Source organism: Poecile atricapillus, chromosome 13 (assembly GCF_030490865.1).
Source record: "Poecile atricapillus isolate bPoeAtr1 chromosome 13, bPoeAtr1.hap1, whole genome shotgun sequence".
NCBI classification, from domain to species: Eukaryota; Metazoa; Chordata; class Aves; order Passeriformes; family Paridae; genus Poecile; species Poecile atricapillus.
In genome coordinates, this window is record NC_081261.1 from 11,707,886 (window position 1) to 11,735,046 (window position 27,161).

At 38.0% G+C, this 27,161-nt stretch overlaps 1 protein-coding gene across 1 annotated transcript in view; it reads left to right on the plus strand.

Annotated features, from left to right (window-relative positions):
• Window positions 1-6,916: 6,916 nt before the first annotated feature.
• Window positions 6,917-27,161, plus strand: part of GABRA1 (gamma-aminobutyric acid type A receptor subunit alpha1) — a 41,022-nt gene continuing 20,777 nt past the window's right edge. The window contains exons 1-4 of the mRNA XM_058848573.1: window positions 6,917-7,145; window positions 9,445-9,532; window positions 13,194-13,306; window positions 22,983-23,050. Of these exons, the coding sequence (XP_058704556.1) occupies window positions 9,459-9,532; window positions 13,194-13,306; window positions 22,983-23,050 (255 nt within the window). The 5' untranslated portion in view covers window positions 6,917-7,145; window positions 9,445-9,458. The remainder of the gene's footprint in view (window positions 7,146-9,444; window positions 9,533-13,193; window positions 13,307-22,982; window positions 23,051-27,161) is intronic.

Here is a 27,161-nt window from a genome sequence, read left to right on the forward strand (position 1 = left end):
AATTAAATAGATAGAAAATGAATAGTAGTTGAATCAGTGTGGTTCAATGAACAAGAAAAAAAAAATTTAAAGTTCATCAAGCAGCTCTCTAGCTAACATCAAAATTTCATTTCTGCCTAACACCATGTCAAGCCTCCACACACCAGGGGCTCTGCAAGGAAATTCAGAACATAAAAATCATTATTTAATCTGTAACAGCAAAAAACAAACAACACAAAACAGAAAATAAATCAGGAGAAACCCACCTTAGAGGGCAACTGAGGAAAAACAAAGGAGCCCTGGGCAGAAGAAAAGCTTCTATCTACCATACCTTGCTCTTCTATTGCCTGTAAATGTCTGCCACTAACAACTGGAGCTTCAATTCCCCAGCACGGCTGCTCTGGGAAAATTACACAGGTTTTACCCATGGAATTTCAGTAGGTATAAATCTAAACATAAATAATTTTAAAATAGAAGGAAAATGAAGGAGAGTTATCTTTTGGATAAGGACTGAAAAAGAGATGAATGCAAAAGCTAAGCTAAAAATCATATAATTACATCTCTTTGTTAATTGCCCCAGTGTACTCCCCATCTCCATTTTCTATCCCTCACTACACTTGGATTTTTAGCACTTAAGCAGGTCATGCAAAAATTAAATTTGAAAATGTGAATATCACTTAAATATTCAGGTGGCTGTTTCTAGAACAGCCTTGGGCCTGTAGCACAGGACGGTGCATGCAGGGGAGCTGTGGCAGCACACTGCAGCTGCACCAGCAGAGCTCCATGCAGTGACAGCAGCAGCCAGGAAGCATATGGTGCTCCCAACTGGAAGAAAAACATCATCTGATGAGTCTCCTTGTCACCATCTCTAGGAAGTGAGGAAGGTACTGGAGTAGGAGGAATGGCTGAGTCAAACACTGTGTCTCTGACTGGGGTGGGATGCAGCACCTGACAAGGCAATGTGTGCGTTACCTTCGATTCACAAACTTCTGGGACTTCTAAACCGGATTTGCAGGAAAGTTCCAGCTTAACACTGCACCCACTGAAATCTACAGGCATCTGGGCTAATGGAACTTCACAAGCTGCAATCTTCCCAGTCCAGATAAAGGCACCAAGGCAAGGAAAGTAAATGTGTCTAAGGTCACCTGAGAAGTTAGCAGGGTATTTGGCTTTCAAAGCAGCAAAGCAGCAACATTCAGCCTACAGGGACACATTTAAGTTAAAGAATATTTATGACCCATGGCCTTATGTGGATTCTGAAATATTTGGCTGAAAAGGGATGGATTTGGACATGTTTTAAGCATCTATCTAAATATAGATTGAGATATTCTGACTCTACAACTTTTAGTTCAATCAAAGGCAAGTATTTACAGAAGGACAGGTGAAGTTTTTTCTTCATGATTTTTCATTAATTTTTTAAAAATATATTTTATTGTTTCTTATTTCTGTAAATATTTATTTCAGTCTACTCACAGTCATTTCATAGACACTATTTTTCCTTATCTACAAATAATCAGTATCAAGGGCTTCTTAATGCACTAAACATGGTACGGTTTGAAAATTTTTTTAAAGGAAAGAAGTGTAGACCTTCAAGATTTTTGAATAATCTAGAGCTTCTCCTTTCATAGATTTTTGTCTTATCCAACTTTAGGAAAAAATCATCATTACAGAGCAAAATTGTTACTTAAGAAAATATGAAGATTCAGGTGAGTTCATTGGTCCATAGGAACATGAACTGTCATTAAGTATATCAAACTGCACGTCATCATTCTGAGATCTGAGTCCTGAACAAATCTTTTCTTCCATCTGCAGAGCAGGCAGTACAGTAAGCCACAAAATTATTTACTTATTTTTGGAGTATAACTGATTGACACACCATGATGCCAGGAGTCCACTCACTGCTCTCTGTGGGGAGAGCTGCCTTGTTTTTTAAGGACAGCTGATGTTGTACCATGAAAGCTCCAGAAGACTGCAGATCTCTAGTCAAGACTTCCCCTCAGCAGCAGCAGTGAGAGTGCAGGAGATAACCCCATATGGTGCTGGTATTCCTCTGCAGATAAATCCAGCTGCTGGAGGAAAAGCCTCCTGACAAAGATCTCATCAATGATCACCACTGGATTTACAAGTCTTCTGTAATCCCCAAAAGCTCCCAGCTGTGACCTTTGTTCTTTTTGGTGGTTTTTATAAATTCCACAATGGGTTTTTTTAGAAAATAGATTAGTATCCCATTCTTCCTTTCTGAAATCAAACAAGAAATCCTGTTATTGTTTAGGAAAAAATCCTCAATTTTTGGCTTTACAGATTAAACTTTGTGGTGATGTTTGGCAACAGCATGGCAAGGCATAATTAATTGTTGCCTCTGAGGATTAGAAAATCTGAGAAATTTATCAGTGACTGGGTTTTCTGTTTGAAATACTGTACTTAAAGACTTTAAAACTCAAGAGACAATCATCATCTCTAAGTTTCTGGGCACCAGCTATTTTATCTCGTTATTCCATTTTTAATAGATAATGGGTTCAAAGAAGTGCCACTTTCAATTTTCAACACAGTTCTAGAAAGAGCAGTCATATGTCTTTAACAGACATTGTGAGTGAGACTGACTCTGAAAATAGTGCAACTTGTTTCATGAAGATTCTCAGTTGCATGTCCCTGAAAGTTTCTACTCTTTTTTCTCTATCTTCTAATTTTTTGAAGATGAAAGAGATGATGAATAGAACCTTATTTTAAAATAAAGGAGGCATAAAGAGACTTAATTTTTTTAATATATCATCACTTGCCTTTTACCAAAACAAAACAAAAATCCACCACTAAGTGACAAGTATATGTCCCATTTTCTCTACTGTGGCTGTAAATTAAAGGGGGAAAAAAAGTTAAGCCACTGAACTTTGTTATGTCTACTACAGGGTTAACAACTGTGCTTTGATATATTACTGAAACACATTAAAATAGAAATCAAATTGGAGTCATATATTTTACAAAATATTTCCATTCAATCACACGAGCAGGACTTGTAAATAACAGAGCTCAAAGCTTTGGAGCAGATGGTCTTTCTGTTCTAATTCTTCATCTGATCTGCTGTATGCCAGTAAATCTCTGAGTTTCATTTGCTTTATTCAAAATCCCTTGGCTATTCAGGACACATTGTGTCAAAGCATTTTGCTGTGGAATTTCAGTTGTTTTATATATTCCTAAACTAAAATAAAACATATGTATATTTTTCCTGCACAAATTAAATTATGATAGAAAGCAAAAGACTGAAAAAATGTATTCTTTTCAGGTGACCTATTTAAATACTATATATATGTATATGTATATATACCAAAAGAATAGGCAAGTCTTCAAAAAGTACTTACTAGAAACTTAGAAGTAAAAATAGTTCTATCTACACTGAAAATCTTTCGCTATGTCAATTTTAATCCACCATTTAATAAACATATTTTACCAAATTAGGATTCAATTGGTTTAACTTCACTGCTACTAATCACTCACACTAACATTAGGGTTCAAAGCATTGCACAGAGCTGTGCCAGGCTTGCTTTGGCTGACTGTTTATATTTAATAATATTGTTTTTAAAAGATATAGTTCTACATTCCCGTGTAACATGAAAGACAAACTCTTTTTGAAAACTTTATGGAGTCATAAAGATGGCTGGAAAAAAACATCTGCCTGACATCTTCCTTTTCCAGATGTGACTGTAAAACTGCAGATATGCACATCACCTAACTCTGAGTTACCTGGAGACGTATGTTCAAAGGCATCTTTCCTTTCTCATTTGAACAATTTGTTCAAGGATGAAATCATATGACCCTAAGGCTCACTGGTACTATGCACATTCCTATATATAGCTTGAGATTTTCAAAGATATTCTCTTAAGTTAAGTGCCTGAAATCCACAGATGGACTTATTTGATAAGTGTATTACCCCTATTTATGTTTGGATTAGGTCAGTGGAATTCAGATGGAAAAGGGAAAAAGTAAGAATTGCAAGACACTTAGCTTTTTTCCTTCAAAAGAGCATTTTTTGCTGGTAATGACAGTTTGTATTTTATTTTTTTAAGCAGCTGTTTTGATAACACAATCCATCATAAACCAGCCTATTTGTTTGATTACATCCAAATATTTTTAGCATTTACTATGGAATGACATGATAAGTGCAATAACAGCTTTTGAAAGGAAAAGATAAAATCTGGGTTACATGTGAGCACTGATGGACAGGAATCTCAGCCATGTCCTACTTTCTGAGCAGATGCGAATTAGAGAAAGAATGAGCAACTTCCAATTTTAGGTCAATATTTTCACTCAGTGAGAACTCAGGGAAACATATAATCCTTTGGCACACACCAACTGTGTCCATGGAGGCAAAAAGGCAAAGAACATCATGTGTAACCCTTGACATTTTAGTAAACTAAAACCAGTTGCCATTGTTTCTATACTAATTAAATAAGCCAAGAAAACTATAGGATGCAGGGCTATGTCTCATGGGCTCTGGAACTGCTTCAGCTTTTCAGCTGCTCCAGATTTTAGTGTTACTTTAGTGTACTCAGAGGTACATGAATCCCTGTCCATTCAATCACCTACTTTTCAGCCTGTCTTTCTGTCCAGTTACCTATCACAGACACACACAAAGAGTAAGTAAACTTACAACCTCTTTGCTCATGAGTCATGAAGGAGAAAATTAAATATGCTGAAATGAAAATGAAAAGCTATGTCGACTATTGAATATTTATTTATTTTTGTAAACATATTTTATTAATCTGGAAAAAGTAGTTTAAGGTCATTGTAATTACTTAATTAATGCCTTATTGACAGGAATCTCAGTGGTTTTACAGCCACAAAATGTCCATGTACTTTAATAAAAATCCATTGTGTTGTTTTTGTAAACTCAGGTGAGGATCTCAGTTTACTTGTTGCTCAAGCAAAGTTCTCTTGTGCATTAGTACAATAACAAAAACATAGTAAATTTTGTTAGCTAAAGGCAAATGAAGGTGCAAACATTGCATATTTGAAAAAAATCCCTCTAACCACATAGACTGTGTCTATGCAATAGTGATTTGAAAAGTCACTACTTATAATTTCCTTGGGAAGTGGGTAGGTTTTTGTTCCCTACTTTTCTGTACACTGCTAACAGCCTTGAGTCAAAACGAGATAAGCTGTATTGGAAATGCCAAGAAACTAAGCAAAAAGTCCATTGCAAGCCTTTAAAATAACCTGTGGCTATTCAGTGCTGATCGTAATGACTGGGTAACTTGGTGCACTAGAGGACTTTGATAAACAAAATTTCAATTTTCCTTGTGCTTAGGGAAATCGTTGCAGTGTTTAGACTGTTGTATCAGGCACTTATCCAAAATGACTGCCACCTTGGAAGTTATTGCCAGCCTCAGCTATGAATGTCATTGGTTTCTTGGGTCAAATGCAAAGCTTCTTGTGCTGTTACACAGACAAACAGATCATGCATTTCATGAGGATGCAAAGAACGTGCAATATTTAATTTAAAAATCTGCATAAAGCTTGCAACAGCTAGCTTAACTGTAATATAAGATAGCAATTCAGGTTATCTCTAACAAGATATATGGATTTCGATCTCCCTTGGAGCAGCATCATAGGAGGGAAGAGAAACTGAATCAGTGATGGCGTTGAGTGGAGAAGAGGGAAAGCAGATGGTATTTCAAATCCAGTAGGTGCATATGATATAAGGAATTTTTTTTCATCCCAGACATGCTGGTAGTGCATTGTAAGGAAGAGATGCTGTTGAAGAAGGACTTCATTTTATCTTTACATTAAGCAGAGAAAGGACAGGTGACCATGCTGTGCTGGTGGCAGCAGTGTCTGGTGTGTTTGCAGAGGGCTTGGAGCTGGAGAAAGGCGCCTCGAGCCAAAGGCACGATAACCTGTGCTGGGCAGGTGAGCGCTGCCTGCGTTCCCCGCACACCGACACCTCTCCGGACCTGATGCATCCAACTTTCTCCTGCTTTCTCCGCAGAAGTGCAGGCGCCCGCCGGGCTCGCCCGGCTCGCTCCTGTCTGAGGGGGGGAGGTCTGGATAGGGGTTAAAGTGACGTTCTTGTGGGGCAGGACTGTGCCCCTGGGTGACGGCGGGTGGGGCAGGGCAGGGCAGGGCAGGGCAGGGCAGGGCAGGGCAGGGCAGGGCAGGGCAGAGCCACTGCCCGTGCCCGCGGGGCGGCTGAAGCCCCCCATCCCCGCCGCGGAACCGAGCCGGGCGCTCCCCGGGCTCTGCCGGGGCCGGGAATGTCTCGGCTCCGGTGTCGGGGGGGCCCCGAGGGATAGCGGGACAGTGGGCAGGGGCTGGCAGCCCTCAGCTGAGCCCCGGGACCGCGCCGGGCAAACGCGGCACCTGCCCGGCGTGTGGAAGTGGGGGAGAGCCGCCTGCTCCTGGAACAGATTTCCTACGGGTCTCGCCCAAAATGCGTGTTACCTGCGTTTAATTAGCATTGCACAGCATCTCTGTCCCCGTCTGGTTACAGCCGTGCTCTGCCGCCAGGTCCCTATAGGTACACACGGTCTATAGGCACACGCGCGTAGGGCTGCATCCTCTACACCTCTGGCCAGCCTTCATTCATATTTGTGCTGCGACTAAATTCTCGATCAAAGGTTGAACACGAACGCAGATCGGTTATATTTTTAATGTGCGACCCTTAAAATAGACTGTTTTGTAAACTGCAAGTGTCTAAAGATGCTCAGCGCAGCCTCCCCCGGCCGCGCAGCCTCCCCCCCAGTAATAATAATGCTGCAGATTGTAGAAGGATTTGAGTCTGCAGCCAGAGAGAAAGGGATTAGGGCGAGAGCACTGGAAGTTAAATTGTGCTGCATATAAAAAATGGGCGGATTGGTCTCTAGATGAGAGCTTGGTACCACCTTCCTTTCTAAAATAAAATCTCTCTGGCATGAAGTCACAGCCTATTTCACATCCGGTTTACCCTGGGACGTATTACTACTGTCTTGGTAAAGAGAAAGCTTTTGTTGTATAGCGGCGGTCGGAATATTGGGAAGAGAAATTTGGGTGCCCGGAGGAGCGGATCAGCGGCGGCGATGGCCGAGGCGGAGTGAGCGGCGGAGCGGGAGCCGCGCAGCCTCCGCGCCGGCGGGCGGACACCCGGCAGGGCAGCGCCGGGCGGGCAGCGGCGCCGCGGACCCGCGCCCCAGGGCTCGGTAAGGGCGGCTCGCACCCCCGGCGGGCACACACGGACAGACACGCGGACAGACACAGGGACAGACACACGGACACACACACGGACACACAGGGACGCACGCCCGCACCCTCCGGGCGCTCCCGGCTGCGGGCACCGCGTCCAGGCGCGCGGGCGGCTCCTCTCTCCTCTCCTCTCTTTCCGCAGGTACCGCCGGATCGGGGCGATTTTTTTTTTTTTTTTTCCCCCCTCTATCCCTCCAGCTTGAAAATCCGCAGCGATCGATGGGCATTGTCAATGATGTTATTTATTTATTTTTTATTGCGGACTGATTTCCGCCGGTCTCTCGCAGATGAGTGTTGTTTGGGTTCGGGTTTTTCCCTCCCGCGGGCGCGGTGGGAGGGGTGGCTGCTCCGGCAGGGGGATGCAAAGTTGAAATGCCGGGAGGAAAACAAGTCTTGATTTGAGCCTCAGAGAGGAACATATCTCTCACCGTGAGTCAAAATGCATCAAAATGCCCCCTTTTTGCCCCCGATTTTGTTTTTAATTTCTCCCCCCCCCCCCTTTTTTTTTTTTTTTTTTTTTTTTTAGTGGGCGCTGCTGAAACGCTCCCAGAAGCGTGGCTCTTGCTCCCATTTTGAATGGGAGAACCGGCGCTGGTTTCTCAGGCGGTGCGGGTGGGGGAGGCCGGGGTCTGCTGGGCTTTAAGGCTGATTCAGTCTTTATTAATATTTGCTTTTTCCAGCTGCAAGAAACTTTCCTTCTTCGGGATTTATTGTGCCTGGATGGGTTTATGGGTTTATCGATGCAGGGGGTGGTGTTGGGAGAAGGGGGGCGAGCGTGGAGCTCAACAGATCAAATAGTTCAGAATAATTCACTTTCTGTTCTTCATCCCGAGGAGCCTTTTGCAAAGGCAGAAGTTGGCAGGACCGGGAGAAGGTGATTTTTGAAGCCACAGATGTTGTCTTTCCCTTTCTAAAGGGGCTGATTACAGGGCAAGTTAAGATGCAGTCTCGTCCCTGAAGATCTTTATCCACACTTTTCCTGCCACATCCAGCTCCTTCCTGTCCAGTTAGATTAGCTCAGCCCCACTCAATGAATATCTGCCGATCATTTGGCTATAAACACATTAATTATATCTCATTGCTTACATACAGCTTTGTAACGGTATTTTATTGATTTAAATTGTGACTGAGCGTGTGCACTGAATTGGGGGAGCTTTATTTATAGCTACAACAACATTTCTATGTACAGTGCTTCATTTTCTCAGGCGCCTAAAAACCCCTCCAATTCACTGTTGGGGGAAAACACAGGCTTCATATTTGTTAACCTTATTTATGTAATGAATCCTAAAAATCGACTGTATTCTGGGACACATTGAATTGATATGTAAAGGGACCTGCAACATCTCCTGGACAATTAGTTGAATCTGCAACAGATTCCACAAATATCAGCTAACTTTTTATTTTATGGTTTATTAGAAAGCAGAAGAAACTTTTTGAGTTGTGTTACTTTTTACTCAAAGGTAAATTGAGAGTAAAGGAATGAAGTCTGGAGAGAGTACAGGAGATGTTTGGAGAGGAGAAGGCTGCTAATGCAAAAGCATTTCCTAGCAGCTTTCAGAGACTGGTAGAGATTTAGGAGATAGTGTGGAGGCTGTCAGCACATCATTTCATTATGAATTGTGCCCTTTAGCCCTAAAGTGTGCTTATGTAGCAGCAGATCATAGAGTTAGAATCTGCTCATTTTAGTCCTTTTCTGATGCTGTGTTTCAGGGAAGGGGAGGATAGTTGTATCTCTAGAAGAAAGTTGCTTCCATCACATCAAAGCAAAGCAGTGGTTCTGAGGAAAGCACCGCTCTCCTCAGTCACTCTACCACACACTGACACCTTCCCAGAGGTTTGGAAGGGCTCAGGCTGGTTCAAGTCAAACAAAAAAGCAATTACACTTGGTTATCTGGAAATGCAATGGAGGCGCCTTGACATATTTTCAGCACAGGGAAACTGAGTAAGAATTGCCACAGAGTTTGGGGACAGCATCTTTTACTTGTAATTGTTTTTTGCTAAAGTTCAAGAGTAATGCATAAAGAACACACCCTTACCATAAAAGAAACCTCATCCTCGGTCTGTGGGTCTAAAGATAAAAGGTTACCAGAAGAACAGCCAAGGCCATGCACCCTGATTTGGAATGGCATCATCTCTACTCTTGTGAGGTCATTGCCTGACATCAAATTATTCTGCAGAAGTTTCCAATGTCAGATTTCTTTTTTCCCCTAATACCTGTTTTAATGTGGGGGATGTTAATGGTTATTTTCCTTCTAGTTCCAGAGTCCACCATGAAGAGATTTCTGGTGCTTTGTGACTGCCTCTGGGCCTGGAGCCTCCTCTTGAATGCACTGACTGAAAGAAGGTGGGGAGATATTATTTATTGCACCAACATATTTTTGGAATCTTTAATTTAATGGAGCAGCATAAGATGAATACTGCATGGGCTGCACTACCACTAAGTGTATTGGGGGCAGTTAATCCCTGCTCAAGTCCCAGCTAAATCTAAGTGAAGTTTGAAAGAAAACTATTTGTTTGCATGAAACTTTTTTGTTCAATATGATGAAGGAAATAAGCAAAAGCTTCCTGAAACAAATTGAAACTAATCTGCTCTTAAACACCTATACAATTTTTTTCTATTCTTATATAATGACTACTCAGAAATATGTTTCTTCAGAGAGGAAAAAAGAACAATGAAGGATTATTTTTAATCTAATTTAAGTGCTTTTAGTAACTTTATTGTGCCTGCAAGCAGAGGCATAATTTAACTTTCTTGGTCAGGACCATGTGCTAACTTAGTAGTTGTATTGAAAATCAGGGAGACTGCTTGCATGAAGAAGAATTTGTAAGCTCAAAGCCCATGATAGTTATGTTTGAAAGACCATTCAGCACTGAGTATTTGTGGAATATTTGTTGAAATCATAATCTAAAAATGAAGTTAGTATTAAGAACAATTTGTAATCATACAACACCTCATCAAACAACTAGCAGCTTAACTAAAGACTATGAGCAGTTTGGAGCATGCTTGAAGTACTGTCTGCAATTCAAAATTCAGTGAAGACATTTAAGAAGACTCTCAGATATGCTTTTGTATTACAAGAAACATTAATGTGCTTGTCAGTGATGTTACCTAATGACCAAAAAGCAGTAGAATATTTTTATTGTCAGTAGTGATCCCTAAAAAATCTATTTGTGCCTTGATCTCCACCGTATCTTCTTATGCATTCACAGTTCTAGAGAAACTTATTTTCTGACTGCCTTGAAGATTTAAATTTGTGTTGAGTGGTAATGGGCAAAGGTTCATCTGCACAAGCACTTCCTTTAAAAAAAAATTGAAATAAGAGTGGATGATTCATGTAACAGCTGCTGTATCAAACAACATTTTGGAAAAAAAAAAAACCCTTCTTTTTATAATATATTAAAACAAGATTTGAAGTATTCCTGAAGTACTTTGTCTGACCTAGCTAGAGAATTTTGTGAAAACATATTTATTGTATAGATATTTGCACATATATCTATGCACATACATTTATTGTAGCTGTAATGGGTGCATGTGCATTCTTGATGTGAGAATTAAAATGCATTGGACCAGAGTTTGAAAATCCGATGGTGTGTCAGGAATATAATGACCTGTAGATGGAGTCCGTGCACAGTTTTTTATGAGATTGGGGTTTAATGTGAAAATACAATTGCATGCAGTAATTTTTTTCTCAAAATATACACACCTTACACAAAGTAGATCTGGGTTTAAAGACATTTTGTTGTTGTTAGTTGCCTTGCTTTCCCTCTGGAATATTGATAATGCTTTATGATTAAAAACAACTGATAAATGAGATAAAGAAAATACAGAAAGACAGTCTTCCTATGTCACTCATTACCAAAAAAAAGCCCAGCAATAGGACTATTTTAATATGTGTGTTTTGAATTAAAAGTCACAATCCCTCTGGACTTACAGTCTACTCCACGTGTGCGCAAATGTTCAGAATCTTCCTGTTGTGACCATATGTCAGTTAAACCCAGCCCTCACAGTGCTTTTTACCTTTGCTAAAATGGTGGGAAGAGCAGGTGAGGGCCCTGACAAATGTGATTTCCAGCATGGGAGCAGGGCACGGTGTCCAACTGCACTGACTCCAGCCCATCTTCCTGATGCCTCCTCACAAACATATTCATTTACTTAACATTAACATTTCTGAAGTGTTTTCATATCCTTTTTCCACCTTAATACTCATGACCTTCTGCTATCCTTGAGATATGTATGAAGAGCAGCTTTTTTCTGACAATGAGTGTTAATATAAAATTTAATCCACTGAAGGTCCTGTGTTAAAATTCTGGGGAAGGTGTATGAGGAAATATCCTTTAAAAGATAAAATGCTTGCTAGTGACAGCAGGAGAACTTGTTACTTGGTAACATAGAGGAAGCATAAAAATATTGTCTGTGACTTAAAATTCAATTGTAGGCATGATCAATAAATATAAATCAATCTAATTTTTTCTTAAATGAAGTTGTATGATATGGCTAGAGGAATATTTTTTAAAAACTGTTAGGTATTCTGCCTTTTCATTAGAAATAATGATTAATATGCATTAAAACATCACACCCTGTAGAAGTAAACCAAAAATTCTTAAAACTTCCGTGGATGTCAGTCCTGAAACTGATTTAAATTTGCAGTGTTAAATACTCAAACCTGTGCTACAAAATAAACTTGGAAGCATTTCCAGAGTACCTATATACAGGGTATCCTTCCTCCTTCTCTGTGTGTTTGATCCCAGAGGAATGTAAGCATGGAATACACAAAGGATGTCTGACTGATGCAGCTCACAGAAAAAATATTTCATAGGTATTTTAACAAAACCTGATCATTTTGTGTGACATCATCTTCCTCCTGAGAGGGTCTTTAGTGGTTAGAGCAGGAAAGACTGGCAGGGCACCAAGAGCCACGTACCCCAAACACAAACCAGGCTGGCCAGTGGAAGAATCACTTCTGTCACTAGACCTGATCCTAAGGAAAGATTTTGGTGCTGTCTTGTTTCTCCAGTTCAGTAGCAATGTGGGCAATAAAATTATGTTTTGAAAAGCAGCACTTTTGCTTTTATCCCTGATGACTCCATGTGCTTGTAATGGAAGTCTTCCCAGCAATGAATGAAAAACCACTACTGGGTTAGGATTTAAGACAAGTGTAATCTATGATTAAAGGAATCATCTGTGACAGGGTATTAGGTAAAGGTCTCAGATTTAAGAGAAAGGTTGATTCTAGTGTCATCTACAGCAGACAGAAACCATTAAGCCTAAGGATTTCATTCTGATTTGTATTGATGGAATATTGTGGTAGCTGAGTTCAAAGAGCTTTAATTTTATCCTTCTTCAAGTAAAATTTCGGGACTTTTGACTGAGTTAGAGATATACATAGGGATCTGTAAGGGAAGCTTTATAGACACAAGAGATTTTCATATCAACAGATAGTTTTGTTATGCATTTGAAAGGCAAAGATGGAGATCCTCCTCCAAATCTAACTGCTACAGGAAAATGAGAAATAAAAGCAAAATTACTTATAGATCTATGAAAATGTACACACACTCAATCTACTTCTGTATTTAAAAAGAAGATATCTCTATTTTGGCAGTACTTGTCAGTGTTCTAAATTACTGTATCTTTCTTTGTATGCAAACCGTTTATAGCTATTATGAATTAAACACATTACTCTTTGCTGACAAATGAGCATTTTCCTGAGGAAAACACATATTAGCACATTATAAACATTAAGGAATAATGAGATAAACATTAAAGAACTGGCATTCTATTTTCTCACCATTTGTAGAGGGACACTTTTTTATGATTTAAAATCTTACAATTTAAGGAGAAAAATGTAAATAAGCAAGAACTTTACAAAGCACTACAATCTTGTTATATGGAGGAGGTTATGTGACCATAAACCAGTATGAGTGAGATTAAACAGATTTTGGAATTACTGTTTTCTAAGGTTATGGGTGGATTAATGTTTTTCAGTGCTAACTGATGTGTATTTCAGCTATGGACAAACCTCATCACAAGATGAACTTAAGGACAACACCACAGTGTTCACCAGAATTTTGGATCGTCTTCTGGATGGTTATGACAACCGCTTGAGACCAGGACTGGGAGGTGTGTTATGGATATTATGATTTTCAATGTTGCACGCTAGATAAAAAGTCAGTAAAAACATTATTATTTTTTCCATAATATACTTGTTATAATTCTGTTTATATATACACATAAAGTAATGCTTATATATAGCTTTTTTTTTTTTCAAAAGCCATACCTTCGCTGTCTTTTGCATACTTGGTTTTCTCACACTTACACCCAAAAAAAGAAGAAACTGGTTCACAATTCAAGAAGATCTCTGAATGGGTAGTAAAACTTTGAATGTATAAAGAAAAAAGATAAAAAAATACAACCTGTGACCTCACAAATGACAAGTTGAAGAATGAGGCCTAAATAGCCCATATATCTATGACTATTTTCATGAGGATTTGTTCTTTTAGAAGTGAAAGTATCAATCTACCCTAGTAGATTTTCATAGAAAGATTTTTAAGATTATGTTTTTTCCAACTTAGATATGTAAGGATTTATTTCTGTAACATTTTTACTTCACAGTTTGGTAAAAGTCTCTTTCTTCTTCTGCTCTTGGTGCTGAATCCAGAGAAAGGCATAAAACCACACATGCATAGTAAATATGTCTTTATAAAAACATTGTTACAAAGCCTGGTCTTCATCAACATCACTGTGTTCACTCTTTGATTTGTTGTACTGTGACATGATCCCAAAATTGGGTCTTAAAAGCTTATTGTTCACAAACATGGAAATTCTAAATGGACAAGCACAAATCTCTTCTTTCCAGTACATGGAGAGGTTGGCTTTGCTTCTTTCAGATGTCTTTTTTCTGTTTTCCTTTTGGACTCTTCAGATAAAATGAAACAGAGCAACCTACCCCACAAAGTGTAGTTCAGACTCTTTTCCTATAATCACTCTCAGAGGAACTGCAATATAAAGGGGTATTACATGAAGAATTCTTATATCATCTTCTGAGGATGAAATGGAAGGTGATTAAGCATAAGGTTGTTCTGTAGTTTGAGGCTACCATCTTGCAATTGTTCTTGAATTGTGAGCCAGACTCTTCACTACATTGACCTCACTGAGTTTGAGGAATGGCTAAAGATAAAATTCTGTTTAAAAGGTATTAATTAACACATTTAAAAATGTCTTGGTCTGTAAATCTTCATGTGCAATTTCAAGTAATAGACAACAAAATAAGAGTATTTTTTTACTTTTATCTACCAGTATTATTGTCTGCTTTCTTGTGAACCCTTGACCTAGGGTGGATAAATGCTCCTCTATTCTTTGTTTAATGGAACTGTAGAGTTCAGTCAGCTACTCTATCAGAGTAAATAAAGCACAGAAGATAATAAATAAATGACACTCTGTAAATTGAGTCTGGTACATATCTACAAAAAAAAATCTGAGCATATGATGATTTATTATATGAGTTTTATGGCTATTATGTTTTTTTAAACAGATACTAGAAGGGAAAACATAGGGAGATGCAGGGAAAGGATTTTCACTCTCTGAATTGCAATTTAGAGAACTAAGCACATCAGTATAAAGTCTTATGTCTGTGTCTTTATATATACATTTCTGAATGCAGGCTTCAAAGGTGTACTCATGAAAGGATCATCTGGTCCAGTTGAGACTTACTCCTGAGAGAAAGGAAATTATTCTTTTCACAAAGTTAAATAGCAAAGTTAAATAGCAATCTGTATGTCTTTTGAAAGTAACAATGATTGATGGGAAGTGTGGGGTGGAGGGAAAGAAGGATTGGAGTATTTTCTCTAACTAAGGGTTAAAGAAGTTTAAATAATCTTTGCATCCTTCCTTTTTTGAACTGTGTTGCCTATTCCTGCCTACAACCAAGAACCTCGAATATCCAATTTTCCTTCTGCACAGTATACTGTATTTTCATACTGTTGGTTCAGCAAATTTCTCTCTTATGTTTGTCAGCTTTGAACACTAAAAATAAGAGTTCCATGGCTTTAAAAAAAAAATTCCACATCTGATTAAATTGTGGGCAGTAAATTAATGTTTGAAAACAAGTATAGTAAGAAGCAGATAATACTATTTTGACTATTGAATAAGGCATTATTCAAAAGATATAAATTATAGATTTCAAAAACTAGGGACAAATAGCTAGGCTGATGTTTTCAGTCCTGGTAGAAACCTATAATAAAGTGTGTGCTCAGGAATTTGGAAATTCACATCTTCAAAACCTTCTTCCTAAGGTATCTAAATCTGAGTGAAGCACCTCAGGATGACTCAATTTTGACAGTTGATTTAGAATCTTGGTGTAATGGGGAAATGTATTCTGAAATGTTCCATGCATAAAAATATTCAGTGAGAAATCTAAATCAATATATAAAATATAGCATGGGTTTTGGAGTTGGAAGTTCAGTAGCCTTTCATCATAGCATGACTTGATACTGGGAATTTCAAAATGTATGAAAAAGCAGTGGCTTCCATCACCAGTGATGGCTTCTTGTTAAATATTTTGATCAGAACACATTTTTTATCCACTCTGAAGCAAAAGTTAAGAAATCTACCGATGTAATAAAATTTTTAGATATAGAGAATGAGCTCTAAAACTCATTCCTTCCATATTAGTTGTGATGTAACGATCAGAGAATTTAAGAGAATTTAAGAGACCCTCATTATATGTTACGTTGATAAATTTCATGCAGTTGGGCACAGTGCAAATCTGTGTATCAGTGCACTATAGCACTCTTCCAATCATCCAAAACTGTCTATTCTATTCTTTCTGTGCCTTCTGAGAAACAGCAGATGAAGTAAAACAATGTGTGGTGCAGTTACTTTGTCTTACAGAAAAGGGCACATTGTAGAAAACTCTGGTTATCCCAGTACGACCTCTCCTCCCGTAGTGCAGGTTTTCAAATCTCTCCACCTACAGAAACAGAATTGTGTGCATGAACAGAAACAGAAAAGAGACCAATTTCTCTCGTTCTCACCTATGGAATAAAAAGTAGATGATAGTTTCTTCAGTAAGGTTATTTGGTTTTCCTTCCTTGCCTTTATGTGTATGCATGAAGAATTCAGTGATGAAAAGCTATCTTTAGTTACTGAAAAATTGTAATGAATTGTGAGAGGGGTTTGATCTTGGCTCTTACTTAGAGGAGTAAATTCATCCTTTTTGAAATAAAAAGCGTGATATTTCTCAATCCCAAGTTTGCAAACATCTTGTTGGTGTGGTGAACGGTTTTACTGTTTGGTAGAAGAATTCTGGTGCAGCTGATGAGGCACCATGAAACCAAGAACAACCTTCTGGAGAAATCTCTTTACAAAGATTCATTGTAGCAGCTATACCATGTATTATGGGAAAGCCAGGATAAAAGGTGGAGCATTAAGATAATGAAAAATGTAGAGGTGTTGAATTTTGAGTCACTCTTTGAGCATGCATAGAATATGCTAGATTAAAATTAACTCTGCCTTTGCCTTTTTTTATATCTTCTTTTGAGGTATTACTTCAAAAGGAAAACTAAAAATCACATAGGCTCTTAAAAGAGCACTGGAATGGAAATTATCATCAGATAACCCAATAAGGCCATATCTGAAATTAAATGAGAACCTCTGAGCAGTTTGCCATTAAACAAGGGGAAAGAAAGAATTATTTCTCATTAACCAGAATATTAAACAGTGGAGGGTGACCTAAAGGGAAAAATTATAGTGATTGAATATGCTTGTTATTCAAAAAATGGCATCATTGATAAAATTAATCTGATTCTTTTTTAAAAGAGCATGCAACATCATGTTATGCATTAGCACTTTCGCACTTCTTATCAATAATTATCGATATAAATTATGTTATTTACTTGTTTTGCCTCCTTCATATGTGGGCTTAGTCACTTAGTCAGACACTGCTAGGAAATAGCATCTGTTGTACCCATCCATAAACATGAACAAATAGTTAGATTTGATTATTTATGCATGGAAAATAGAACTTCCAAAATGAATGTAAAAATGTTGTGAATGACACTAGAGGACACCTATTGACTCTATGAGTGGATAATCATTTACAAAAGGCAAGGGGGAGGATTTGCAGAGGCTAACATTGAAGCTGAAAAGAGGAAATCATGTCAGACATTAGGGAAAAAAACCCGAGGGAAGTCATGGAGATAATGGCATAATTTTCTGTGGAAACTACCTGGGCTGAAGAACTAGAGGTGATCAAAAATGGCCTAAATAATAAAGGTGCTGATCTCTGTTCAAATACACAATCCTGAAAAAAAGAAAAAGAAGGATCAAATAGTACTGGGGAGTAGTGAAATAAGAAGCAAAATTCACTTTGGTGTGTAGAGATCTCTCCTAGTAAAGCACTGTGTCTGGAGTGGGAGTTAAAAAAATTGAAGAGCAATGAAAAAGAGTGGATAAAATAAGTTCCTTGGGTAAATGGATATGCCATTTCCTTTTGTACAGAGTTGTCTTCATGTGGGGCGTGGGGATGATCCCTGGGTTGGCACCACAGCAGGTTTGAAGTGCCACAGTGCAGACAGGGAAGACTTGCTTAGGGCAGGGTGTATTTGGTGATGAGATCCATTAACATGAAATCAGGGGCAGCTACAGATTTTATAAGACTTTCACCTTTTCCTGGCACATCTCATCTCCCTAAAACTAAAGGATACCACTTGCCCTGGGACATTTTAAATTAGAATAATGATAAATGTGGCTTATCCCTTTGAGAGGGATTTTGTAGCAGAAAGATTAATAAAGAAAAAAAAAAAAAACAATGGGTTTGATCTGACAGACCAGAATCTTCCTGAATTAAATTTGGTTTTAATGTTGGGTTGAATGCCCAATAAATCACCTCAAGTGGATTATCAACTTGAGTATTGAACAGAATTATACTTACTTTATGCTGTCATTTGTTGATGTCTCCTATGTGATGTTTATCAAAACTGAGTGGAACTGTCCTTAAGTAGAACATCACTCAATCTCAGGCAATTCCTTACTTCCAGAGTGGAAGGGATGGGGAAACGAACCTAACAGTGCTATGTTAATTAGATTTTAAGATTCAGTTGGTATGAGAACATTATATATACATGATTAAAATTTCCTCTTGGTTATTGAGGTCCCAATGGAAATTGTTGGATTTTAACATATCTGAGCTAATATAAAGTTTAGGGAAAATAAGGGTTTTGTTTGTATGCATAATAAAAAGTTAAACTTAAATGCTTCTACTCTGAATGAGAAGGCCTCACCCCTACACATTATTCTGTAAGTAAAGGAGGACCAGATGCTACACTTCATAAAACTGAAGAGGCTGATTCTGGTCGTCTTTTTTTCACTCCGTAGGCACCAGATTAATGTAAAGACAACTGTAAAAAGCCTTAGAAAATCCTAGGAGAATTGATTTAATACAAGAGTAGGGAGGTAGGTAGGATGTGAGAGCTTTGAGCTGTGAATTGGCGTGTGCAAGTCCCAGTGAACTCAGCACAGACTGCAGTGGGTGATCACAGGACAGCTCACGCTTCTCCCTTTTGCTCTCTGCTCCTAATAATGCAACAGCACAAAATTCCTCTGAATGCATCTGTCGTGGTTCTTCAATCAAACCACCTCACAGGACAAAGCTGGGCTGATTGGTCTAAGTGTACTCAGCACAGATATCAAAATTCCTTTCATTCAAAGCCAGAGGAAAAGTCTCCTCCATATTAATAATTATAGAATAATAAGACAGACATGAGACATGCAGGAAGAATGAGTGCATTACCAAAAACTAGAATTACCTTAAACCACCAAAATGTGCAATTCAAATAAACCTTGTGCTCAAGTATAGGCAGATCATAAAGGGAAATATTTTATGTGTGGTCTCTCCTGATAAATAGGCTTATTTCCTGCTGTTTAAATAATTCTGTATTTCTGATTTTGTTCTCAATTTATAATCCAGTCACAATTCTAGAAATAATGATATCCCTGGAAGTTTAAATCAAAATATTTATTGTTACTAATTTTGAGTTTACTCTAGTCTAGCATCATTAGCAAAACACAGTATTTGTAAAGAGTAAAATTACAGTAGTTGAGGCTGACTGATGCTTTCATAGTTGTACATGGATCAGTTGCCCAAAGCTGTGTTCCAGAGTGTCTGGGTGTGGTACTCAGCTGCTTTTGTGCTGCTCAGTAACTACCTGGACCCTGTGGCTGCCTCACAGTCAAACCAGTAAGTCATTATTAATTTTCTTAGGGTTTTTTTACTGAAATTGTTACGTGTTCTACAGGTATCCCTATATTACTGACTCTTGGTTCATGAGATAGATGTCATAGCCAAGAGACATAGTTAATGCATTTTTAGAACTGCTGTATTTCTCTTCAGCAATCCAGCCAGCTCCTGACATGAGCCTGTTTTGCTCAATGACTAAGACTTTTCTCTAGTTCTCAGGGATATTGTGAAGGTTTTGAATACAGCTCAGAATTTGCAATTCCTGAAGAAAAACTTTCTGAGTATTTGAAGCACAAATTTAAGCCTTCCCATGGTAATCAAGATGCAAATTGAACATGGATAACCTTGATTCTAAATATATAGCTCAACTGTATGAGTAAACACATGTCCTGTGCCGAAGTGACTCACAACTTCTGAAGCACTTAACAAAGCACAGTTGAATCATCTAATTAGTAAAACAGTAAACAAAATTTTCAAAACTTCCATATGGCTTTGGAGTGGCTAATCTTTTTCTGTGTTTTGATACGCGCTTTTTCATTGGTCTTGAAAGTGAGGTACACACCAAAGAAAAAAATAATTTGATAATCTGTAAATTGGTTTATCTGCATTTGAAGGGATTAGGTGCACTGCAAAGGTGTTATCAGTGTGAAGATAACATAATCTCTTCTGAGTTCACAATCTGAATTTTCTGTTTTTCATGTGATTTATGTACCACTTAAATTATTTTCAACATTATATAGAAACAAAAAGCATCACTTATATTTTCCCTGACTTGGAAATCTTCCTTCTTAGTGCAAAAGTCTTAAGTTTCCATTTTGTGTCCTCAACTGATTTCTTTAAGTTTCAGTCTCTCTTTTATCACTGCATGTCTCCCAAAGCCAGAGCTGAGGATAGCACATGATATGCTGCTTATTCAAAGAGCATATTCTGTGCTCGTGCAAGGCAAACCAGCTGAATTATATTAAATAGAACAATTATATTAAATAGAACCTTGCTCAGAGCTGGGACTCTTAAGGACCATCCTGTCTGAAGAGCTTCTAGAATCTTTTCTCTTCCAAAGTACCTCAGAGGAGAGAAGAGGGGTGAGGAACAAGGATGAAAAATCTTTAAAAGCCATTTGAGATTCACTTTTCAGTCTGTAAACAGCTAATAGATTTCAGGATGGTATCAATTTCTCAGTCTTAAGAAAAGGTGATTCAGTAGCTGGAGTCCATTCAGCAATGTTTTACTGGACCCTGTGGAATCTCCATTTTTCTGTCCACTGTTTCATATCTGACCACAGCCTCTTGACCTTTTGTGAAAGAGATGGGCTGAAGGACAGAATCCTTTCCTCCCAAGCCAAGTAATTTCTGAACAACCATATGCCTCTTTCAGTTCCAGAAATTCCGATTCTCACCATGAATTTCTTTAAGTCCAGAGACAATTAGATGTCATGAAAATACTGGAATTTCTTTAAGTCATTTGAAGTTTTCATTATGTCAATTGAAAAGTTTGTAAATAACAATTAGGTTACATATTAATTCAACTGGACACCCAAGGAGGAAATTTCACCTATGCAATGCTTTTCTTAATATCACTGTATTTTTGTTCATGTCTCAGTCACAGAATATGTTTATATTTACACACATTTATAAAGAATAAAAATAATATTAAGCAGTTCAGCCACATCACAGTATTTTACTTTCCTTGACTGTGAATAATACATTGGAAATGTCATAATTTTAATGAGTCCTGAGGATTACTTTTGATACCACCTAATTTTTGCATTGATTTATTGACAGGAGTCATCAACTGCATTCCTAAATCGACAGTAGAATCATATCTAATGTTGCTTTTTGATTTTTGCTGTCTCACAAAAAGACATATTTTACTGTATCTATACTAGATATTTATAGGAAACTGTTTCCATTTTTACATATTTAGAAGTTGCACACTTTTTTTTTGAATGAAAGACCTGTATCAGCATTGTGGAACACTGATTTTCATCAGAACTTCTGCACTGATACAGAAATGTATATTGTAACTGGCTGCTTAACCCTGATTCCTTATTTTACTTGCCCTCAGTCTCAATTTTCTTGTCAGGTAGAACAAATTGTATTTGAACAGTCCAAAGTCTTTTGAAATCAGATTGTTGTATTAAATTAGGGGGATTTCATTAATTATTTTTCAATATTTAAATAACTTTATACAAATAGCTACATATATATTTCTTAGTCTTATGAAAACTTGTCTGCTGTATGTCTGCTTACTATACGTGTATTGTAATGTTTTCTTTAGGATTACTTTTAATATTCCAGGTTGCTCAATTTATTTATTTATTTTTGAAAGTTATTTCAGAAATGTTATCACTCGTTCCATGTTTGAAACTTCTACCAAAATCCCTGTGCTGGTTTGTGGAGCACAACACTAAATGTATTCAGACTCAAGTCACCCTAACTTTGGAAAGGGTTAGCTGCATTTAACACTGCTGGGATTCCTGCCTCCAGGTGGTGTTACTACCTGCAGCTATATTTAATCCAACAGGGGTATTTTGATATATGGCATTCTGGATGAATATTTTGCTATGTGTGCCCTAGAAAATACCAGCATGCTCAGAAGGTCCTGTGTGTGTACAGGGAGAGGAGAGGAAGGGGGGAAGTTAAGCTTGGGTGTTTCTCAAAGTGTCTTTTGCCAGGCCATCTAAAGAAGTCAAATGTCTGACCTCTTTGATGAGATCAGCACCAGTTTAGGCATCTCAGCACTTGTGACCACTAAAATCACTGGTTTCTTCTGAAATGTCCAATATTGTTGTGCCATGGAGCAGATGGACATCCTGGAAATCACAGAGGGGTCCAGCTTTATGATCTAGTATATGCATATAATCTATGTTATGTACATGTTTTCTGATTTCTGAAGTATTAGTTAAACTAATCTATCATTTAGGCTTATAGGACTGGAGAGCTCATTTTCAGAACACATTTGCACATTTGCCATGATTTCAGTGCAAAATTTTAGCTGATGTTTATTTGGAAAAGTTTAAACTCCTTTTTATTTATTGAAATAAAGGGTAATATAGCCATTTCCAACTTATACCAATAAAATATATTCATGGTTGTATACACCATAATGTATTCTCTCTTTCTTCCGTATTCTTGGTCTCAATACAAAATACATTACTTGCAAGCTCAGGGTTAATTATTAGAGACCTTATTTTAGCTTGCTCAGGAACTGAGTACACAATGAGGTTATAGAGTACTGTGTACAATATTCAGCACTGGTTATAGTGTCAGACAAGATTTATCAGTCAAAGAAAGAAAAGATTTCCACAACAGCGGAACTGCAGCTGCTGTACTGTTGCATCTCAAAAAGTTCTGTGGAAAAACTGTAATAAAAAAAATGGTTGCTGCCAATATTGACTCTGGAAATACCTCTACAGTAAATTCTCAGGATCGTATTGCAGAACAATTTCAGAATGGCTAATCAAAGCCAATAATTTCTCTATTTATTGTGAGAATTGTTAGTGGTTAGATCTAATGAAGGCTGTTTATAGACACTCACTGTCCTAATTTCCTGCTTCATCAGAGCGTGTAACTGAAGTGAAGACTGACATCTTTGTCACCAGTTTTGGGCCTGTTTCAGACCATGATATGGTAAGTGATGGCCTATATTTCTACAGCACTCATTTTCTCTTGTCTTTTTAATTTGGAGGATAAAAGATCTATGCAATAACTTATTTACTCCTTTTAAGGCTGGGGCTTTCTTTAAGCCCTTGATCCGAAAAAGCCATCAGCTTTTATGTGCTACCATTCCTGCTGCTGTGACTGCATTTAAGTGCCCTGAAATTAGAAGCCTCAGTGACTTTAATAACGTGTTTTAACAGACTTTATATTTACTACATAATATATTATGAAATGTATAGGGTTTGGATCTGTATTCTTCTGAGAGTGATTGCTTAGGTCCTTGCTGGCACAATCACTGATCCAATTTGCCAAGAAAGATCATCATCTTAAAATGCAATTAACACTTATGCCTATGGTGTGACATCTGTACAGTCTAACCTGTATTTTTATATTAAAAGCTACTGATCAATGGAAAGTGACTTTCCTAGATCTTGGCTGCTAAAAAGAGAAGATTAATGAGAGAATTAGTGTCACTTCTTTACGGAATGAATATTAAAGCCAAATTGCCAGATAACTGCAGGGAATGGAGATGTTCAGAAAACTGAATGAAGATGTTGTGAGCCCTGGTCTTAAGAGATGCTAAGAGTTGTGTAGAAATATGGATAAGGTACTTAAATTTTTGCATATAAATGAGGTTTTCACAAGTAGGCTGCTATTGAGAAGGATAAAGCCTGGTCTGCAGCCACCAGTATCTGCTGGATGCTGTATTAGGATGAATACTAGAAACATCCTCATTAATTTAAGTGAAGAAATTAAAGCAGTTCAAACTTGTAGGTGGATACATTTAGCTAAATACACTTGCCACAAGAACGATTCAAGAAAAAAAAGAAAAAATAAGTAGAGGAAAGGGAACAAGTTCCATTTCTGACTGCAAAATTGTCAGCTGCTTAATTTGAACTTAAAATGTAGACAGGCCTTACACACCAGGTTATGACAAGTTTCTGACTACTCGTGTTAAGGAATGGAAAACCAGAAAAAATAACTTTCACAAGACAGTTTATTTTTCTAAGTGAACTTTGTGAAAAGACACCATTTTTTGATTGCTTGCACAAGCATTTATAAAACTACAGTCAAATTTATAATTGCAACCAACGCCATGATACCCATACCACATTGACTCCTGTTTTTCTGCCAGTTAAACAGGAGAAAGAATTCATCCTCTTAATAAAATGTGTGACCAAGAAACACAGAGGCAGGTGTTCATATATTTTGAAAACTAAAGAATTCACAGAAAAGTATTTGGTGCAAAACTCCTACTCACCTCCCATAAAAAATAACGTGTGTGCAGCCTACTCATGTTAAACCTTTTATTGAGGAACCAGGTGTGGAATCAGAGACAGAAAGCTAAATGGAAGAGTTGACCAGAATACAGTGTTTATATTAATTTCACTGTACACTTTGCACAGGGAAATGTGCACAGACAGGTTGGTAGTAGCCACCCTGACAGGTTTCCCTGTGTGCAGCCCAGGCTGTGGGAGCTGCACACGCAGCAGTTTTGGCAGCAAGGGGAGGATGTGCTGTGCCTGAGCCCGGGCTGGGGCTGCCCAGGGGCTCTTCCAGCTCACAATGAGTGTTAGGAAAGCAGAAGCACACCGAGATGCTGGCACACCTCAGCCATCATCTGTCTGCAGGGATCCAGTCATGGATAAGGCAGGGAGTGCATGGTGCTCCTACCCACTCTCAATACACTCTTCTAACAGTATAGACATAACTTGTTATTCTATAAATAGACTATAAATATTCTATAATTAGAATAACTTGTTATTCTATAAATAGACTGCCTTGGGTTGCTCTTATGCTTGTGAATAAAGTTAAATGGGAGAAAAGCACTTTTAAAAACTAATATCATCTCTTTTGGAAGAACTTTGCAGGTTTTCAGGCATGTTCACATGGTGGATTGAACTGAACAACAGATATTTGGCTATTCTCATAGAAACTCTCATTTTTGTGAATTTTTTTGATGTATATTATTTGGAATAAGAATAATTTCAAAATTAACTTTTTCATAAAGACAGATTTTTTTTTTTTTTCTAGTAAACTTTTATTCCCAGTTTTCTGTACTTTTTAGCTTTTTGGGAATGATTATCTCTCTTACTATCTTCCTGTACAGAACCTCATGCAGACCACAGAGTGGACTACCCTGTGAATAAACAATCTCTAGGGAGAAGTATTAGAAGAGTAAATTAGAGAACATTTAAGTCAAAGTGTTATGAATATTCAATACCATATAATTTATTCAAGTACAGATAGGAATCTTCTTTTGTTTTAACCTGAACACTTTGGAATGAAGAGTCTCCACTGTGGAGAATTTATTCCAAATTCCACCTCACTCCTATGTCTGCACATAGGCTACTGCTATTGTACATAGTCTAGAGAAAATCCTTCTGCTCCCTTGTTCTGTATGCTCCTCTGCTATAGAGAAAGCCCTAATCAGAGTATCTGATGGCTTGGCCCTAAAGATCAGCTGTTTGTCAGGATTCATTTGAGGAGAATTAATGTACATGCTTAAGTGGGTAGTGAAAGCTGAAGAGCTGAGATATCTCGGCCAAAATTAATTCGCTCTATATGATGTGATGATCTGGGATAGGGAAAGATTCAGTCTATGCTAGGCATGACCTGTCAGCTACTTTCTAATTGAATTTTATCTTATGCTGTCAGGACCCTTATCAAATCTTTCTTTTCCAACAAATGAACCTTGTATTTGTATGAAGTGAAAAACCAGACTCTTTTCTCAACCTGTACCACCTCCCACTCACCCCCTTTGCAGCTGAAAGAGAAGAAGGGAATGGCTTACATGCATGCTGAAATGATGTAATCTTCTGGGCATGTCTTTTACCTTTCCCATGTGTGTAGGAGGAAATTTTTTTTGGTGCTAGTAAAACATGGAGGAAATCCAAAATTTTAATGATGGATACTGTCTTTTACACCTCCTCCTCTCCTACTCTACTGCACAGCTGGGACAGGATTTTGTCACAATTCAACCTAAGGCCACGACCCAACAAAATTCTGAAGCAAGTAATTGGTCACAAGTGCAAACAGCTTTCATTGAAGCTGAATAAACAGACTTCAGCAGCTCACTGAGCAAGTGATTAAAAAATGGAAATACAACTAAGTATGCACCCAAATGACTCACAGGTCTGGGATATAAATAAAATAGAATTAAATTAAAAAATCCACCAAACAAACCCAAAATTGGAACACCTCGTGTAACTACATTTCCATGTCAACAAAAAATTTATTCAAGCATTTCATACGCTAAAAGCAGGAAAAACACACATCAGTAAGAATAACCATTCTTTCTTGCTAATAGTCATACAAGGAGTAAACAGCTCAAAAGTGCTTATGTTGTATGGAGCTGCTGGTTGTTAAAAAGAAAAAAAACCACAAATCTAAAGGAATTTGCTGTGGAGACATTTTGCATGCTCCTTCCAGAGTTTTTCTCATTACTAACATGTCAGGACAACTCTTTTCCTTATAGCTAGCTCTGCATGCCTTCACACACAGGGGTTCTCTCTATTTCAGGATTTGGCATCTCCATTCACAGGGGATCTCAGCAAAGGTTCCCTTTCTCAGCCAAAAGAGTCTCATTCAGAGTAATTCAGAATCACATTTGGATAACTGCCTTTGATGTTTATCACAATATCGAAGATGGAAGGGGCAGGATAATCCCATACTGAACTTTCATGTGAGGAAGGAATTCTTTCCTGGGAAAACACTGCACTATACTGCATTCACAGTTTCTCACATTTTTGCCCCAAATTCATCTATATTTTATGTATTATATTCCAACATATCTTTGTTACTTTCACCCTCTCCCTCTTAACTTGGTTCCTGTTGCTTTGTCAGAAATATTTCTTTCATTTTATCCTGAGTGTTGGGTATTTTGGTTGTCCCCATGGCCACTGAGGCAGCCTCTGCTTCTCTTCCCCACTGGCCCAGTCCATGTGGAATCAGACTGTAACTCTTGGTCCAAGGGCGTCCTCAGCTTGTGCCCTTTGTAGTCCAACCATTTAGCCCAATGAACCATTCCACATCTCATCAATCAGATCATGTAATCCTAGTGAACTGTGGGCTTCCTGCA